The sequence below is a fragment of the Xiphias gladius genome, chromosome 24 (genome assembly GCF_016859285.1).
Source record: "Xiphias gladius isolate SHS-SW01 ecotype Sanya breed wild chromosome 24, ASM1685928v1, whole genome shotgun sequence".
NCBI classification, from domain to species: domain Eukaryota; kingdom Metazoa; phylum Chordata; class Actinopteri; order Istiophoriformes; family Xiphiidae; genus Xiphias; species Xiphias gladius.
This window is the reverse complement of record NC_053423.1, coordinates 7,979,208-7,997,334: the sequence shown is the minus strand read 5'-3', so window position 1 is coordinate 7,997,334 and position 18,127 is coordinate 7,979,208. Positions and strand designations below refer to the sequence as shown.

Here is an 18,127-nt window from a genome sequence, read left to right as displayed (position 1 = left end):
AAAGTTGAGCTGTGATGTCTGGGTTTTGTTGTTTTTTGAGGGGAATGAGAGTTTTTCTTTGCAAAACTGTAGGTGTTTGACTGTGAAGCTTCTGCATTGAGTTGACATCATTTTGGGAGGGTAACTAGTCCCAGTGCTTAATTAACTCACTGTTCTCTACATTTTAGGCTTGATGTTAAACTTAGATGAACTTTGTTGAGCTTTCTTTGATCATTTTAGGTTCATTTCTTTAAAGGTCAAAGAGCAAAGCAGTTATCTCCTCTGTGAGAATCAAAAGGATACTTCTTTGTTTAGCAGCTTGGACGAAATGACACATCCCATGCACACTGATTTAGCCTTGGCAACCCATTCTAACCTTATGTGTGTGTGTTTATGTGTGTTTGGGTTTGAGTGTACGAACTGGTGTACGGTCAAAGAGGTGAAAGAGGAGATGGAGGAAGAGGTCAGGAAAACCACGGCACACAAAGTGAGGAGAACAAAGTGTCGCAGGGATCCAGGCCTAGGCCGCAGGAATTCTGGGACAAGGGACCTATACTTTACATGCAGCCCAGCCAGCCATACACAGTGCTCTGCCATCACAACATAATAATACAGTAGGTTTTTCTGAGAGAAGAGCACAGAAGGTTAAGTCAAAAAGGGAGAGAGGGTGTTTTAACAAAGAAAGACGAATAAGTAGCTCAAACTAATCAGAGAATAGTCGATAACTGACCAGTTTTGACATTTTCCAATAAAATAATTATGCTCAAGCCTTTTAAGCACTACCGTTTAGATCAGTTTTACAGTTTGCTGGGCAAATTTGCAAAAGTTCAGTTTCATCCCTGTAATCTAAGCGCAATATTCAGTTGCCGTTGCGCGCAGTCTTCCTCCTTATGTGTACAAAATTGCAAACACGAACGCAAGCCGTGCCATCTGTCCTTGCATAAGTTGTAATCATACGCTTTTATGTTCTGTGGGCTATTTTTCATTTGTTTTGTGGCTTTTAAAGACGGCGCAGCAAAGATCTAATCAGTCTTGAAAACCACTCTTTTTTTCGAACACTGGTTTAGTGTCACAGTTGTGTGCAAGCAGTTGAACTCTCCCTCTCCCTCTTTATCTTTCCTTTTGTCTCACTTTTATTTCTGACTCTACTCAATCTACATTTCCAGCTTGAATTGTACAGCATCTACTCCCACATGAAGAATCAAAAATAAGGTCACACACCGTGGGTGTGTTCATGTGTCGTCTGTGTGTGTCTGACTCAATCTTGTCAGTCAGTATTTCTGGATAGCTTCAAACACCTGCGAACCCTGAAAACGGAATCTCTTCCTCTCCATCACACACTTTCTCTCATTCACACACCCATCATAACCTGACACTTCCCACCAAATTTGATCGTCTGTTATTCAGGAGGGGTTCCTGAGCTTTACGACTTACGTCGCTTGTGGATGAATGAGGCAACTCAGGATATACCTAGCTGCAGTGAGGCTTTTGCAACCACCTGTCACTCTAGCATGCAAAGCAGAGTGCAAAAAAAAAAAACCCAGACACACTTTAGAGATCCCCACATAGGATGATTTCTTATTCTAGCCCCCCCTCAACAGATTAGAGGGATCCAGCATCTCGCTCAATGGCACCATGCTGGCACCAAGTGTATGCCAGCATGGGATTAAATAAGGATATTTAGTCTCAAACAAGTGAAGCCGGCGTTTGCAACCTTGTCTCAGTCCTCAGGCTGGCGAGCCAATCACTTGTGCTTGCATGTGTTCCCAAAATAGCCTGTGAATGGTGGCTATGGAAGTTTACTTGCAGTAGGCTTGGAGTGAAAAACAGTGGCCTTAAAGGTGTAGCTCGGATTTAAATATATGTATGCACAAGACTGTGTGTTTGAATATAAACATTTACCCTGAAATCAATTAAGACTGGTAATTGTCCTTGAGTTTCTATTGATCTTATATTGCTTTACGGTGGGACATATCGCTATAAAATTCCTAAAAATCCGTCTATATCACCTATTTTCATAAAGCTAGATGACTTGTTCTAGGGTGGGCTGTTTACCACACTGGTAATCCTACCTTGTGTGGAGCTTGGAGGAGCCGGTGGACGCCTGCTAACTGGTTGATGAGTGGGATATCCTCCCTGAAGGTGTACAGCGGAGGTCTCGTCGGCTCCGGGAAGTTAGTGCTGTTGAACGGATCGGTGTCATCTAAAAACTGAACCCTGCAGACAAACGTGGCCATGGCGCATCCATGCAAGTGGCTCCTCGGAGCGGGCAGCCCGGTTCACACAGAGCTGTACCAGCTACGGCTCTGCTCGCTGAGCGCTCCTCTGCTGGTAACGACAACAAACCCGGGTCGCCAAGCGCGCTCTGTGCGCAGCCGGTCCTCCCGCGGGACAGCGGTGGAGGGGGTGGGGGTTTGCCGGTCAGGGTCTCGTCTCCACTCCGTGCTCTGGCTGTGCTCGCCCTGAGCGTCTCGGTGCCGCTGTGTTATTCTCGGAGAGGCAGGTGGCCGGTAATGAAGGGGAAGCAGCAGCAGGCGGACTACGGTTTGGTGCCGGAGAGTGAAGGATCAGCGCAGCTTGGGACAGCCGGTCTGCTGTCTGTCTGTGAGTCTCAGTAAATCCCCCCCCCCCCCCCATATCTATTTTCCCCTCTGCCTCATCTCTCCCTCCTCCCCCTCCCTTCAGATCACTGTCTCCGGCTTATCGGTGGCTTCCTATATGAAAACGAACTGTACTGATCCCATAATAACTTTACTCCAACGAATATGAACATATACAATTAAAAATAATGAGCTAAGGTGCCATTAAAATATGAAAGAATAGGGAAAACCATAAGCTAAACATGCCATAAAGTAGTGAATAAGGTGAATAAACTATATTCATGAGGCTGCTTTACCACTGAGACAGAATTAGTCGCTGTTGAACGCTGTAGCGCGATTAAATAAACATCCCACCACGATAATGAGGTGATGGATGCTATATAAAGACAAGTTTGCTATAAGTTCACTCTCCACTACAGCGGACACACTCCCGGTGTCATTTTACGTCCACTCAGAGGAGTCGTACAGGGTGAAATATTGGAGCGTTGCAGCAAGTTAAGGCGCAGTCTTGACCAATGCCGACCTCTTGTGGCCAAAAACGTAAACTGCAAGTACAACATTCCTGCTAGTTCCTCTTCTACAACATATGAAACTATTAGTTGAATACTACAGATGCACTGTCAGTTCCCGTACAGGAATAGTGGAATATTTAGTCAGTTACTGTCAGTTACAACAGAGCTTGTTGTGTTGAGGTCGAAAGATTATTATTTCGTGTTCAGAGGATGACAATACTAAATAATTACACCCCAAATGGCGAAGCCGGTGCCTTGCCACATAGCTTGCTGCCATCAGTGTGTGGGAGTGTATGTGAACGGGTCACTTAGGGTCAAATTGTGAAGAGCTTGAGATAAAAGCGCTCTATAAAGTTAGTATTTACCATGTCCTTCGTCTGTGCACCTGTAAACCTCATCTGTGTATGTGAGAAATATCTATTGTGTAACATGTAATAAAAAACCATGGGGAAAATCAGTGGAGATCAGCTCTTTGTTTCTACTGGAGGGCAGAAAGCCACTAATTTCTTACCAGGAATGAACCGAGAGATGAGAAACATACGGCACAATCTGTATCTTAAGTCGATGGCTGGTTGTGAAGTAAGGTTTAAAGTGCAAAGATTTCCTCACACACACACTGACAACCACTCGCTGCATGTTCTCTTATCTCTAGCTCTCCAGCATGGTGAGGGATGACCGAGTATTGTAAAAGTAGACGTGTATTTATTTCAATTAGCAATTTCTCATTCATGAGTTGAGACACATGAAAACACTTCACGAGAAGTAAGGAAAGAAGACCAAAGGAAGACAACGTTTCATAAAAACAGTGGCAACAGTAAAAGCAGTATTTCAGAAAAAATATCAACAGAGCCACACGTGACTGACCACTAAAAGACTGAAAGTCTACAATTTCCCTCTCAGATAAGGGGGAATAACACAGGGTAAGGTGAGGGCACTTACCGTATGCCCCGAAGTACCCCAGGAGATCGTTTGACGTGTCTAAAGGTTGCTATAGGAGCTGCTGACCAAAATTAATCTCTACATCTTGGCTGCACTGTGGGAGACTTCGCATAAAAACACAGAAAAACACACCTTGCTCTATGTCTTCACTCCTGTGGTTGTCTGATTGACGTTGTTGAAATCCAGTCATGAGGAAATAGATAATACATACTGACTTTAACAAATAGTAAAATGCCTTGATATTTTTTTTCAATGTTTTCACGGTTGGTTATTTGTCTTCTTGGGTTCTTTGAATATCCCATCACACTCTGCGTACATGACTCCACTTCCCTTTTGGTTATCTTGTTGATATGATGTATTGATTCACCGTACCATATGTGTCTCAGTGTGTTTGCATATATGTTTATATGTGTATATACATGTGTGTATTTACATGTGTGCATGTGTGTACATACAGTACATGAATGAATGCATGTGTACGAATATGTATAGACATAACTACCTTTTTTATAAAGTGTCTGGACTGTAGTCTTAACATTCTGTATACTCCCCTTGTCCCAAAGGTCAAAAATTACCTGCCTTCACTAAACCTCTAAAATAAAGCAACTTAATTGAATTTTAAACCCCAAATCTATTTTGCATGTAGAAACAACCTGGCATCCATCACATACTTTGTGAGTATCTGGGTTTTCCCTCTTCACAGTGCAGAAAGACTGCATTTAATTGGTGGACACCACTCATTTTTTTACAACACACCTGCCATAATTTTTTTCTTTACTAAAGTAGAGGTTTATTGTTATTATTATTATTATTGCAGTACTGCATAGGTGTAAACATTGATGTTTTAGCAAATGATAGCACTTGTATAGCCTAGGAAAGTGGCAGAAATGTGCAGAAAGTAGTTTTGAAGGCATTTTATTGAAGAGAAACAATACAACAGTACTACTCCTACTCTCCTGTCTGCAGTTACACACTTACAGAAGGGTCTTAAAACTTCTCAGCAGGTGTCTTATTAACAGTTTGTAATGCAAATTCACTCACAGATTGGTAATTTTGGGATATAAAGCACACAATGTTTTGTTTGAACTAGATCACCATCATAAAAGCAAAGTTAAAATGGTTAGAGTATTGGTAGCTTTTCATTATAAATCTAGAATTAAGACTTGGTGTATTCGACAGCAGTGTCCCAGAAGCACTACTTTGCTGACATATGAAAGCAGGTTGGTACATGGTTTATAAATTATATGAAACAAACACATTTGCATCAATAGGTGTACACTGTATTTACAATATTGCATACATCAAATTTTGCACCAAACACAAATCTAGACATATCCTATGAATTATTGGCAGGGAAATTTTATAATAGAGATCCCCCTGTCCCACTATGTTCCTCCAAGGTGATAGATGAGATGAGATGGAGAAATAATCTCTTAGGTGAAATGTGCAAAACACAGTCACACATGCCATCATTGCTCGTGATCTAGCTCTAGCCAGCAAAGGGACGAATCTCCCAGCCTCCACTAAAGAAGCCTGGCTGATAGCTTGGACCTTTAACCTGGATCAACTCCACAGACACCATGAAACTGGTTTTTCCCAACCCCCTGCTTCAGGAGCGGATCCCCTGTCATGGGGACCCGGAGAAGATGGAGAAGAGGGGAGTGGGGACAGACCCAAATGGGTCAACAAAGCCCAGTACCCGCTCACCTGTGTGGGCTTCTGTGTTGGACTTGGTAACATCTGGAGGTTCCCTTACCTGTGTCCTAGTCGTGGAGGAGGTAAGCTCTTCTTATCTTTTGCCAAAATGAAAAATGTCAAGTTCTCATTGTGGAAAGTTAAATCTGACAGGAATTAAGAAATTTGGAAGTGGATTTTTAGGAAATACTGAAAACTGCACATTGAAGTAAGTCATGTATTGTGGTTGGGTAGAGCACTGGTATCATTACCTTCTCTAAAGAATAAAATATGACCTAAAATGCCTTTAAAATGCAAGTGCCTGTTTTAAACTAAAATTCTTATAAAGATACAATTAGTCAGTATCAATCATGATAAGTGATACTAATGCATTTTGTGTAGTGATTACACAAATTATGATGGTTTAGTATGGCAGCGTTATATCTAGCTAACTATCCCTAAAATGTAAACATAATGCAAGAAATTTTGTTAGCATCACTTTTGTTCATAGTTTATCACATCGTCACTGGGTAGATATACATGAAGACACAGGATTTGATGTAAAACCTAAAGATACGGTATATGTATTGAGCAAACACACAAAGTATTGTACTATAAAACAATGATGCATCATTTGACCCTAATATCTGCACTTAAACCAATTTAGGTTAAATATTAACTCTTACAGGTGAATATACGTTGCTGTATAAAGCTTAAATGTCCATTTGAGAGCAAAGCACCACTGATGCATTGAACCACTGTACATACAATGTTTTTACTAGGCAGTTTTGTTTTCTTTTATTTTTTGCTTAGCTGCAGCACTTGTTTAACTTTACACTGTTTGGTGACAGGATGATCTCAGGGATCTCAGGGATCTCAAGGAGTGAGGAAACAATAACGACTGGTTTCACGAGCTGTATAAGGAGTGTTTCCACTGATTCCTTGAACTTTACCTCTTGACTTGTGATGGGCGTCCTCACATGTAAACATAAACATGGCCTTGTGCTCAGGTGCTGTCTGAGAGGTGCTCAGATATCACCGTCACTTATCAGAAAAACCAGCATATCTTAAGTTCTCAGCAAGTACATGACTCAGCATTTAGCAGCACAGATGCCAGTTCATAAAAATGAAATCGTGTTTCATGAAACTTAATCACTGCTCTGCACCTCCTTATATCAGCTAATCAAAACAAGACTAAGAGTTTACTATAACTTCTCCTTTGAAGAACATAATGCATTGTGCTAATATTTTGCTAACCAATATCAGTGATAGTGGCTAACGTTATATCCATAAAACACTGATTTCAGTTGTTCGGATTGTCACGTTGTCGTCGTGCGGGAGCTTGCAAGCTTTTGTAACAAAAAGCCAGACCCGGTGACGACACGGACTACTACTGCTAGTTGTTTGTCCTACTCTGCAGCTCCATGTTTTTGCTTTTGATAGGCTTAATCTCCTCTATAACTGTCCTTATGCACTCAGGAAATATTTGCAGAAGCCCCTAGCTGCAGTTACACCTTATTACAAATTAAATGCAGGTCATAGTCAAATTAAATAAAGTTTATTTTTACAGTGCTACTTTATATAAGGCAGAATGACACAAAGGACTTAATGCAGTGGTGTAGCAGCAGAGATGTACTATATGTTTGAATATAGCTGTGGGTCAAGCGACATCCAGCACCATATCAATATTTTTACTGTAGAATGAGTACGTGGTGATGAGGCAGTACTGGTGGGATTAATGTGGTGGGGGTCGCCTAGGGCACCAAAATGGCTGGAGCCAGCCCTGTGTTTAGTTTACCATCATCACCATCTTAGTTTAGCATGTGAGCATGCTAACATTTGCTGATTAGCATCACAAGTACAGCTGAGGCTGAGGGGAATGCCCCTGACAATGGGGCGAAGTTAAAAGTTACGTGATCGCCTTGGTGATTACTCTTCCTGAGGTGGGGAAAGAATGTCTGTACCATATATCATGACAATCAATAATCAAGACATTTGACTCAAAACCATACAAATGTCAACCTTTGGGTGAAAATAGAGGAAAATCTGGGATCATTAAAGTAATTAAGTCATCCTCTGGCAACCATGAATCTTTGTATAAAAAATTGAATGGCAACCCATCCAGTAGCTGTTTAGATATTTCAATCTGAACCGAAGTGGTGGACCGACCAACAGACCGACATCGCCATCCCTACAGCCACTAGCATGGCTAAAAATAGGAATTTCCACCTACTTTACTTAACAATTAATGGTATTGCTTTAGATTACAGCCCACAACCTACAGCGTACTTGAGATGAGATTAACATTATAAATAATCTAAATTTAAATTTGTATTACTTGTGCCGTCATCCATTGTACACCCCCCCAATTACAGTCCTACTGATAATGTCATAAATAAAGCACATATTAATCTAAAAGCAAAGCTTCGTGCTTTTAAGTTGTAGCAGAAGGTTCATTCAATTCAATCATTCACTCTTTATTCTTTATTCTTTATTTGGATCCCCAATAACGAGCTGTTGTTGGGGCCTGTTCCAACCCGAGAACATGTTAACTCAACCCATACGTATGTAAAAGTTTCCTAGCGGGAATAGCGGGATATTTAAAAACAGCGTAAAATACTACAAAAACAGCACCTACTTACCAACTAAGGATGTTGTGAATCTTTGGTTTTAAAACAATATATTGTTCATTTTAATAATGAGTCATCGCTTGATTTTCACTTTATTCTGCTACAAAAATGATTGTATCGATCAATTATAATGATATAATTGAAACAAGGATTGGGTTTCAACTCCAACTGTAACCCTGACCCTAACCCTAAACATTACTGTAACGTCTGGGATGAGAAGCCTGATGTCTCTTGAGCTGACGACGAGATAGACGAAACATAGCTATACACAGGCACAAATTGTGCACCAATGAACGAGCTCTATTCTTGACATGCTCTCAGGTACCGTGTTCTTGTCAACTGACTTACCTCCTCTTCCACTGGGGTCAACACAAAAGCAACAATAAAAAAAACAATTTAAAATCACACAGTATCAATAAGACAAGAAAAGGCGATATAAGCCAAATATAAAGATCAGGAAAAAGGTGCAATGCCTTTATACTCACTGTCATTAGTGTATCGGTACGTTACATTAATATATTATTGTATTAACTTGCAAATGGAGCTAATGATGTTTGTCAATTTCTGTGTTACACAGGCTACTGAGTTACGTTCATGGATGTATTATGGTTACATGACTGTGGCCTGTTTTGCTGAACAGTGTGTGCACTTTCCCGATGTTGTGTTGCATATATAATATGTATAATAGCTATAATTTGATGCGTCATTCGACTTTTTCATACCAGATGATTTAGACCTCTGCTATCTAAAAGAGTCCTGACGGTAGAGTGAACTTTAAGCTCTGGGCCTCCTCCAACTGTATCATCATGCATGATATTGAAGACAATAATAGCTCCTATCACTCCCATTAGTATTACTAGAGAGTAATAAAGATAGAAAAGGCCTCTTACACCGAGCTGTGAGGTGCTGTGAGGCACTGTACCTTGGTGTCCCTGGGTGCTTTTATGATCTCTTTTCTTATCCTGCTCGTCCTGCATGGCATCCTGCTGTTGTACCTGCAGTCTGCCATCACAGTCCAGAGGCCAACACCTTAAGAAGGGCTCTGTCAGGATTTGGGCTGCGATTAACCCTTAATTGACTGGTGTTGGTTGCTTTTCTCCTTCTATTACAGGTATTGCATCCATGACTCTCTTTCTCGGTGGGCATGTATTACAGCACCATCGTTCCCTGGGTGATGTACTCGTTCAACTCATTTCAGAGTCCCCTGCCATGGAGCCAGCGCCCTCTAAATGTTAAACTTACATACATTTTACTATTTCTTTGACATCTTCAGTTTAAGTTTAACCTTTCACACTCTTGGCTAATTATTTCATTTTCACTCCCTGCAGGTCCAGAATGCAAATGCAGGTCTCCAGTGGACTACTTCTGGTACAGAGAGACACTGAAAACATCAGAGACTACAGAGGAGGCTGGAAGTCTTTTTTTCACTTAATAGTTGTTTTATGCCTTGTTTTGGTCATTTTCAGTCTCTTTGTGGTTGTTTGTGTATCTTTGCAGTCATTTGGGGCAGTTTTCCCCTACTTCTTATGCTAAGCTAGGCTAATGTTTAGCCACTAAGCACATCCTGACCTCAGCTCTGTACTTAACACACAGACATAGAGTAAGATTCATCTTTTCTTCTTATGTTGGTTTATCCTTTCCTTATACATATACATATATATATATAAATATACATATAAAATTCGATTCACTTATTAATGTGTTGATAAAAGAATATTGAAAGATTATTATTGTATATTTTGTGAAAAGCTGAAAAAACTGCTGCAGTGCAAAATACTTACTTTTCTTTTTATTACTATTTGCGGAGTTAAATCTGATCAACAGACATAATGCATTCCGCAAGCCCTTACCCTAACCTCAGCCATCTATTTGAATGCCTAACCCCAACTCTTACCCTAACCCTAACCTAAACCTAATTCAAACCTGAACCCTAAAGCCAACTCTCAACCTTCAAACAGCCCTTTGAAGGTGTGTCAGAAAGTGAGGACCAGCCAAGAGGTCCTCATCTCCAAAGGTGTAAACCTCAAACTGGTCACAATGTATAGTCATACAGGTACACACACAAACACACACACACACACACACACAGAACACACACACACACACACACACACACACACACACACACACACACACTCACACACAAATATTTCATTGCTAACTACATTTATGTATATCAAATAGAACTGCTTGAAAATGACAACCAGTGAAAATAATCTTTTTATTTCTCACTGTTGAACTCACTTTTGTCTTTAACCATGTGCCCCTTTGTCAGATGACCATTTGGATGTAACGAAACATAAAACTTCCTTCTAGAATTTTAATCTGAAGATGCTCATTTAGAAATGAAAAACTAAAAATATAAATATATTTTACAATTTGTAGTATATATTATTAAATCTGCCATTTATTTGTTATTTGTGTTTGAAATTTAGATGGTGTATGGTGATTTTTCATGTAAAAAAAAAAAAAAAAAAAAAAATCCACCCATCTAATTCCTGATTTCATGCACTTATCCAAATGTAACTCCACATATTTACTAGGGTACTGCTTTTTGGTGGTTGAACTTATTGTATCTATACAAGATTAAAAGTGTTTTGGATCAACTTAGTGATGCACATACTGTATGTACACACAGATAGCTTTATGCACATCCTCATAATAACCCTACATATGTCTGCTATAGATAACTAGTCAGTATGCACAACAGTAAATGCCGGCACCTAACTTTCTTTGGTTAATAATTTCATTAGAAAGGAACACTGATAAGATTTAGAAGCACTCGGAAATTCTTTACAATTACGCTGCAAATAAGATGCTATGATAGAAATACAAACAGGAACATCCCTTCCACTTCCAGTTCCTTTTGCAGTTTTAAGAGGAGTGATACATTAAGTAGACAACCAACACAATGCTCCTCTCAACTTTTTTTGAACTCCTTTTCTTATATTCTAAATAAAGACCTCTCATTTGTTCACATCACATCACATTGCACTGTTCCCTTTACAAACTCATGTATAACAGAACTCATCTGTGAATAAAAAGGGTTGGTGATGGTACCTCATATGATTAAATATTATCAAGTTGACTGAACCTTTTTCCGCTTAAAGTTGCTGACATTACATAATACAACACAGACTGTAATGAGCTACTGATAACTGCAGTTAAGGTTTCATAGGTCACAGTTAATACCTCGGTCCCACCTCCCAGGACACTCAGGAGGGTTGAAGGACAGTCACCAGAGAATCAGTAACAGTTAACACTGAGGGGATTGTTTCAGAGAGGACACAGACTCTTGAAGGTTTGCTGGGGAAGTAGCAAAACAACAACTGCTTACCCAAGGGAGACTCAACAGCCACATTTTCCAATTCTGTGTGCAGTGAAGTTAACAAAAAGCCACCATGAAGCTAAAGCTACCAAACCCAGGACTGGATGGTCGGATCCCCTCTCATGGGGACCTGGAAAAGATGGAGCAGGATGAAGCTGGGGACAGACCCAAATGGGACAACAAAGCCCAGTACCTGCTCACCTGTGTGGGCTTCTGTGTGGGACTTGGCAATGTCTGGAGGTTCCCTTACCTGTGTCAAAGTCATGGAGGAGGTAAGCTGGGAAGACACTGGAGGTTTTCTGTTTGAGATGCCTGAAAATGAGCAGTGAGTATAAATTATTAAAAGAATCTAAATATCTTTACCCATTTTCAGTAACTAAGTAGGGTTTTTTCAAAAACTCAGTCTACTTTTAGTTAGAATAATACAAAGTATGTCACACCCACAAAGACAGTTGACCCACACATCTGAGCGGATCTGTGCTTTAAAAAAGTGCATGTGTGAGTCTTGGATTCTAACTCTTGGTTTTTATAGTACCTAGTGTAGATAATAAAACATGCAATGCTTTGTATAGTTTACTGGTGTCTTTATAGGAACACTTTTGTGAATGGCGTCGGCTGCTGAATATTTACTTACTTTCACTATACTACTGAATAAAGTCTATCTCTCACTACATTGTTAACTCATTATGATGTGAATGTTTTACTTCTAGGAGCATTTATGATTCCATTCCTTATACTGTTGGTTCTGGAGGGAATCCCACTGCTTCACCTGGAGTTTGCCATCGGCCAGCGCCTGAGGAGAGGCAGCGTGGGAGTGTGGGGATCAATCAATCCCTACCTGACGGGAGTTGGTGGGTAAAATTAAAAAAAATTTAAAAAAACATGCACTTTTGGTTGTGTATCTTTTTTAGCCATAGAGGCATGGCCTCAGGGAAGGCAATAATGTTGGTCAGTCCACCACTTTCATCTTGACTAAAGTAACTAAACAATTATTGGATGGATAAGCATTGAAATGTTGTACAGATATTGATGATCAGCATTTAGCTGAAAAAAACGCAGCAAGTACAGCCTCACAGAGCTTCTAGCATGGCTGCAGACTTTTAGTCCTGTGAAAAATAAAGAGCATCACCACAAGACTTATCGTTTCATTCTGTTACAGGTGTAGCATCCCTGCTTGTCTCATTTTTGGTGGGTGTGTATTACAACACCATCATGGCCTGGATCATGTGGTATCTCTTCAACTCCTTTCAAGACCCACTGCCTTGGAGCCAATGTCCTCTCAATGCTAACAGGACAGGTATGCCTTCATGTAATGAGATAACAGTCGGAGAGAATCCAAAAAAAGAAAACACACACACACACACACACACACACACACACACACACACACACACACACACACACACACACACACACACACACACACACACACACACACACACACACACACACACACACACATCTGCTGTACAGTCTCTGGTAACACGTCATTCGAAGGTTGCTGACGTCTTGCTCTGTCCTATATGGTTCTCTGCAGGTCTTATAGAGGAGTGTGCTCGGAGCAGCACTGTCGACTACTTCTGGTACAGAGAGACTCTGAACACTTCAGCTGCCATCGATGAGTCTGGGGGCCTGCAGTGGTGGATGGTGCTGTCCCTGATAGCTGCCTGGACTCTGCTCTATATCTGCTGCATCCGGGGGATCGAGACCACTGGGAAGGTCTGCAAGTCACATTACATCTGAATAATCTAATGTGGGAGAGATCCCTGCTAGTGTGCATATACGTTTGTTCAAATATATGGGTATATCTTTGAATCATCTTGTTATTCTCTCATTTCTCAGGCTGTGTACATCACGTCCACTCTGCCATATTTGGTCCTCACCATCTTCCTCATCAGAGGACTGACTCTGAAAGGCTCTGTAGAGGGAATCAAGTTCCTCTTCACACCAAATGTAAGCACCGTTGTAACACACCAACAAACAATTGTCAGTACAGCAGTAATTTGACATTTTGGAAAGCACACTCATTCCCTCTCCTGACGAGAGATACATGAGAGGATTGATACCACTCTCATATCTGTCTGATACATATAAGGCTAGCTTAGGTTAGCATAGTGACTGGAAACAGGGAAACAGCTAAAAAAAAAAAAAAAAAAGAACAACCCCCCCCCACACACACACACAAAAAAAAATGGTTGAAGTGAATGTCATATAATATGCCAATTAGTTAGCTTTAGAGCTGCTGGTAGGTGGGTTTTGTTACCTTTGGACAGAGCCAGGCTAGCTGTGTTAAACTGTTTCCAGTCATTGTGCTAAGCTGAGCTAACTCTAGCTTCATATTTACCATCCAAAAATGAATTACTTCTGAATTGCAAGGGTTAAACTGGGTTGTAGTCAGAATAAGCAGAAATAATCACTATGGCTGAAGTGTCTGAGATAAAATTTGATCACGTGACTGATAAAAGCTGATAATGAAAGTTTAAAGACTATACCGTGAACAAATTAGTAGTTCTTAATAATCGATTTAGAAAATAAATATGAGTAATATTGGTAACTTTGAAACCAATTTAATTTATGTAATCTAGCAACTGATTTATCATCCAGGTACTTTTTATGAGTCGCTCACAACAGTTATTGTTTCTCAAACTCCAGTTGTTCCTGGTTCACATATTAATCATTGCAGTGCCCAGGACAGTAGGAGATAGTGTTTACTGTCAGTTTTAAAGACCAAAAATATTACATCATAAGAATCTCAGCTCAGTTTTACTAAGAATATATCTTTTGATTATCTTTAAGGTGACTGAGTTAATGAATCCAGCAACGTGGTTGGATGCAGGTGCCCAGGTTTTCTATTCCTTCTCTTTGGCTTTTGGAGGTCTCATCTCTTTCTCCAGTTACAACTCTGTTCAGTGAGTACCAGCCTCAAGTGCACGGTCATACAATGAACCCTCTTTTGAACAGTTCTCCTCACCTGATCGTAATTTTCTTGTAGCAACAACTGTGAGCAGGACGCCGTTCTCATCTCTATCATCAATGGCTGCACCTCAGTGTACTCTGCAACGGTTATCTACTCTATCATCGGCTTCAGGGCCACGCAAAAATACGATGACTGCGTGGGAGAGTGAGTTTCAAACTGCCCAAAAAGAAGCCTTAAGAAAAATGGTCTGATTCGGTTATATCAGACTGAATTCATATCTCTGTGCTTTTTTGCAGTAACATCTGGAAGCTGATGGATGCCTTCAACTACCCTGAAACCAGCATCACAGAAAGCAACTACAACGAGGTTCTGACTCACCTCAACCAAACAGATCCGGATATCATCAAAGGACTGCAGCTACAGACCTGTGACATGCAGACTTTCCTCAGTCAGGTCAAGGCTGTAACTAAAATCTATCTAGCTTTTACCTCACAGAAAAGATTTAACAGAATGTCAATGATTGAAATATTTGGTGTATACTCCTTCAGGGTGTGGAGGGAACGGGTTTGGCCTTCATCGTTTTCACAGAGGCTATCGTCAAGATGCCTTTTTCTCCTCTCTGGGCTGTCCTCTTCTTCATCATGCTCTTCTGCCTCGGCCTCTCGACGATGTTTGGCAACATTGAGGGAGTGGTGGTTCCTCTGCAGGACCTCAAAGTGTTGCCCCGAACTTGGCCCAAAGAAATTTTCTGTGGTAATTTCCATATATTTCCTATTAAATATGAAATACTTTTTTCATCTAGAGATATGAGTGTAACCACTTTTTTTGTATTTTTTTTCAGCCCTGACGTGCTTGATTTCTTTCGCTCTTGGGCTCATATTTGCTCTGCGCTCTGGAAACTACTGGCTAGCTCTTTTTGACAACTTTGCAGGCTCTATCCCTCTTCTGGTCATTGGCTTCTGTGAAATGATTGCTGTTATCTACATTTATGGCATAGATAGGTGAGTCTCTCCAGTTTACTCCACGGTAATGGCTTTTTAGCCACTCTAGCAGCTAAATGTAGTTGTGTAAATATGGCCTCACAAAGCTGCTAATATGGCTGTAGACTCTCAGTCTTGTTATTGTCATACAAGCATGAAGCAGAGGCAGGTCAGTGTGGGCGTCTGATACTCAGTGAGGGAGTTGACAGGTCTTAATAAAGTTGAATCAACACAGGAAATAACAGCAGAATGTATTCTGACCTTGGTACAGAGATAATGTGTTGCAGTCATCATAGGAGTGATAAAGAAGTACAGAGTGTATCTTGCGATGTAGCAAGACTGTGGTGAGGAATGTGGAAATATGTATTTTTGCTCAGTGTTTCAATAATACTGTTGATGAAAGCCGGAAATATGTTACTTTTAAGTTCCAAAATGTGTAAAATGTGCAAAAGATTGCATTATGTTATGTTTTTGTGCCTCAAAGGTCAGGTTGGACTAAAAAAAAAAAGAGTGGAGTTCTGTATCTTTGAAGTCCAGTGCAGCATCAACCTGTTGAACACACACTAAGAGGCTGCTTTATTTACTGTTACTAATAAAACTACAAGGTTGTCTTTTATTGATGCTCCGGTACACGCACAGCTGACATAAGTCTCCCTCTTATTGCTTCTAAACAGGTTCAACAAGGACATTGAGTTTATGATCGGCCACAAGCCCAATATTTTCTGGCAGGTGACATGGAGATTTGTTAGCCCACTCCTTATGGTCTTCATCTTGGTTTTCTACTTTGTTACCCAAGTCTCCAAGACACTCACCTATTTGGTCTGGGACCAGGAGGCGGTAAGTGTGCTCGTCACATTAATTTAATTTTTGACAATAAAGTTTCAAGATGTGGGTTTTAATAAAAAGTTTTAAAAAAGGAAAAAGTAGCAGCCTAACGACCTTTTTAGATATGTTGTCTTCAAATTCTTCTATTATTATTGAAGGTAGATATCTACTACAAGAAATTCATCACTTCTCTTATTGTTAATGATTCTGAAACGAGATACATTGCTGTAAATCGTCATTTTTTTATTTGATTCTGGCTACAGGAGAGCTTCCCCACTCTTGAACCGCGCCCATATCCCTCCTGGGTGTACGTCATCATCTTTATCCTGGCTGGAGTTCCCAGTTTAGCCATCCCAGCAGTCGCTGTCTTCAAATTCATCCAGAGGAAATGCTGCAAGCAGAGGGACTACAGTGACGAGACACTGGACACTATCTCTGCCAGAATACAAATGAGTGACAAAGTGAAGTTTTAAATAGCTTTTCTTTTGATTATTTTAAAACAAAATGTTTTTAAACAAAACAAAATGTTTTATAGTTTGTATATTATACTTATTGCTTTTCTCTTCCTTATGTCCTGTACAATGACAAAAGAGTACACTAGTGAGTACTGACTGGAAAAGTAGAGGTAAATTTGAAAGCGTTTTCTGTAAAGCACTTGTTTTGAAGAAGAGAGTAATTGATAATACCTTTCTTACTTTTGTGTTATTAGTTTCCTGCATGTCGTGTCATGATTCACATGTCATTGTATGTTTTACATTAAAGTAACAGTTAGACATTTTGGGAAATACAGTCATTTGCTGAGAGTAAGACAAGGAGGATTGATACCAATCCTGTGTCTTTACACTAAATATGAAGGTACAGATTTTTTTTTTAGACAGAGCCAGGCTTTGCTTTTTCACCTGTTTCCCCTGTTTCCGCTCTTCAGGGCAAGCTAAATTAATCCGCTGATATGAGAGTGGCATCAATTTTATCTAATGTAAGAAAACTAATAAGCTTATTGCCTAATATTGTAAGTATACTATATGCATGTACACAAAAATAATGTTTTATTTTAATATTTTGTAAATTCTTGTTAAAACGTTTGACATACTGTAAGCATATCTCTCTTTTTTAAAGAGAGAAAAAATAACTACATTCATGTTATCAGTGCTTTTTAGTGCACTTTTGTGTTGTTTATAAGGTTATTTTTTTTTGTGGGGGACTATTGTAAAGTGTTGTAAAATGTTTGATGTATATTACAACACTGCACTTACAATGCCATAAACTGTCATAATCTTCTCACCAGTTAAGACCACAATGAAGTGGTCACTAGTTGAAGAAATATGGGCTATTAAAATAAATCATGTAGAAAATCATGCACTTACTGGCCTTTTTTCTTTTTTTAGATTTTTTGCCTGGAAACATTTGCAAGAAGGCACACATTTGAATTTTTCTATCAAACCATCGAAATTTCTGTTTTAATTTCCTGTTGTGACATTCACATACAGTACAGTGATTTTGAATAAACCCTTCAAAATAAAACACTTCAGTAACGAATCACCAAAGCTATGAATGTGATCCCTCCCCCCTTACCTGTGACTAAGGAGCATCCTTAAGTATAGTAGTTCTTTTTTTTTTTAAAGTAGTTAATCTAACCTTTTTGAAGACTGGCCATGAAATTTTGTACATTTGACATTTAATTATTAAATTGAATAACTTAATGGCACTTAATGTGCACTGGCTAATCTGTGGCCTGCAACAGAT

General features: G+C 39.8%; 2 protein-coding genes and 1 pseudogene across 7 annotated transcripts in view; 2 read left to right on the top strand and 1 right to left on the bottom strand.

Moving 5' to 3' along the window:
- The window catches only part of fhod3a (formin homology 2 domain containing 3a), a 53,378-nt gene extending 50,797 nt beyond the window's left edge, over positions 1-2,581 (bottom strand). For 5 of the 6 annotated variants that reach the window (XM_040121781.1, XM_040121783.1, XM_040121785.1 and 2 more), the window contains exon 1: positions 2,052-2,581. In XM_040121781.1, coding sequence (XP_039977715.1) covers positions 2,052-2,216 — 165 coding nt within the window. In that variant the 5' untranslated portion in view covers positions 2,217-2,581. The remainder of the gene's footprint in view (positions 1-2,051) is intronic. The other variant, XM_040121782.1, reaches the window with a different exon arrangement.
- Positions 2,582-5,610: 3,029 nt separating this feature from the next.
- On the top strand, positions 5,611-9,766 carry LOC120786395 (annotated as a pseudogene).
- A 1,823-nt stretch (positions 9,767-11,589) lies between these two features.
- LOC120786301 (sodium-dependent neutral amino acid transporter B(0)AT1-like) lies at positions 11,590-17,693 on the top strand. Its single transcript, XM_040121664.1, has 12 exons — positions 11,590-11,934; positions 12,373-12,513; positions 12,822-12,959; positions 13,200-13,381; positions 13,505-13,615; positions 14,459-14,571; positions 14,655-14,783; positions 14,876-15,032; positions 15,128-15,332; positions 15,421-15,580; positions 16,234-16,396; positions 16,648-17,693. Exons 1-12 carry the CDS (start codon positions 11,736-11,738, stop codon positions 16,855-16,857), a joined length of 1,908 nt encoding a protein of 635 aa, XP_039977598.1. The 5' UTR covers positions 11,590-11,735; the 3' UTR covers positions 16,858-17,693.
- The last annotated feature ends 434 nt before the right edge of the window (positions 17,694-18,127 follow it).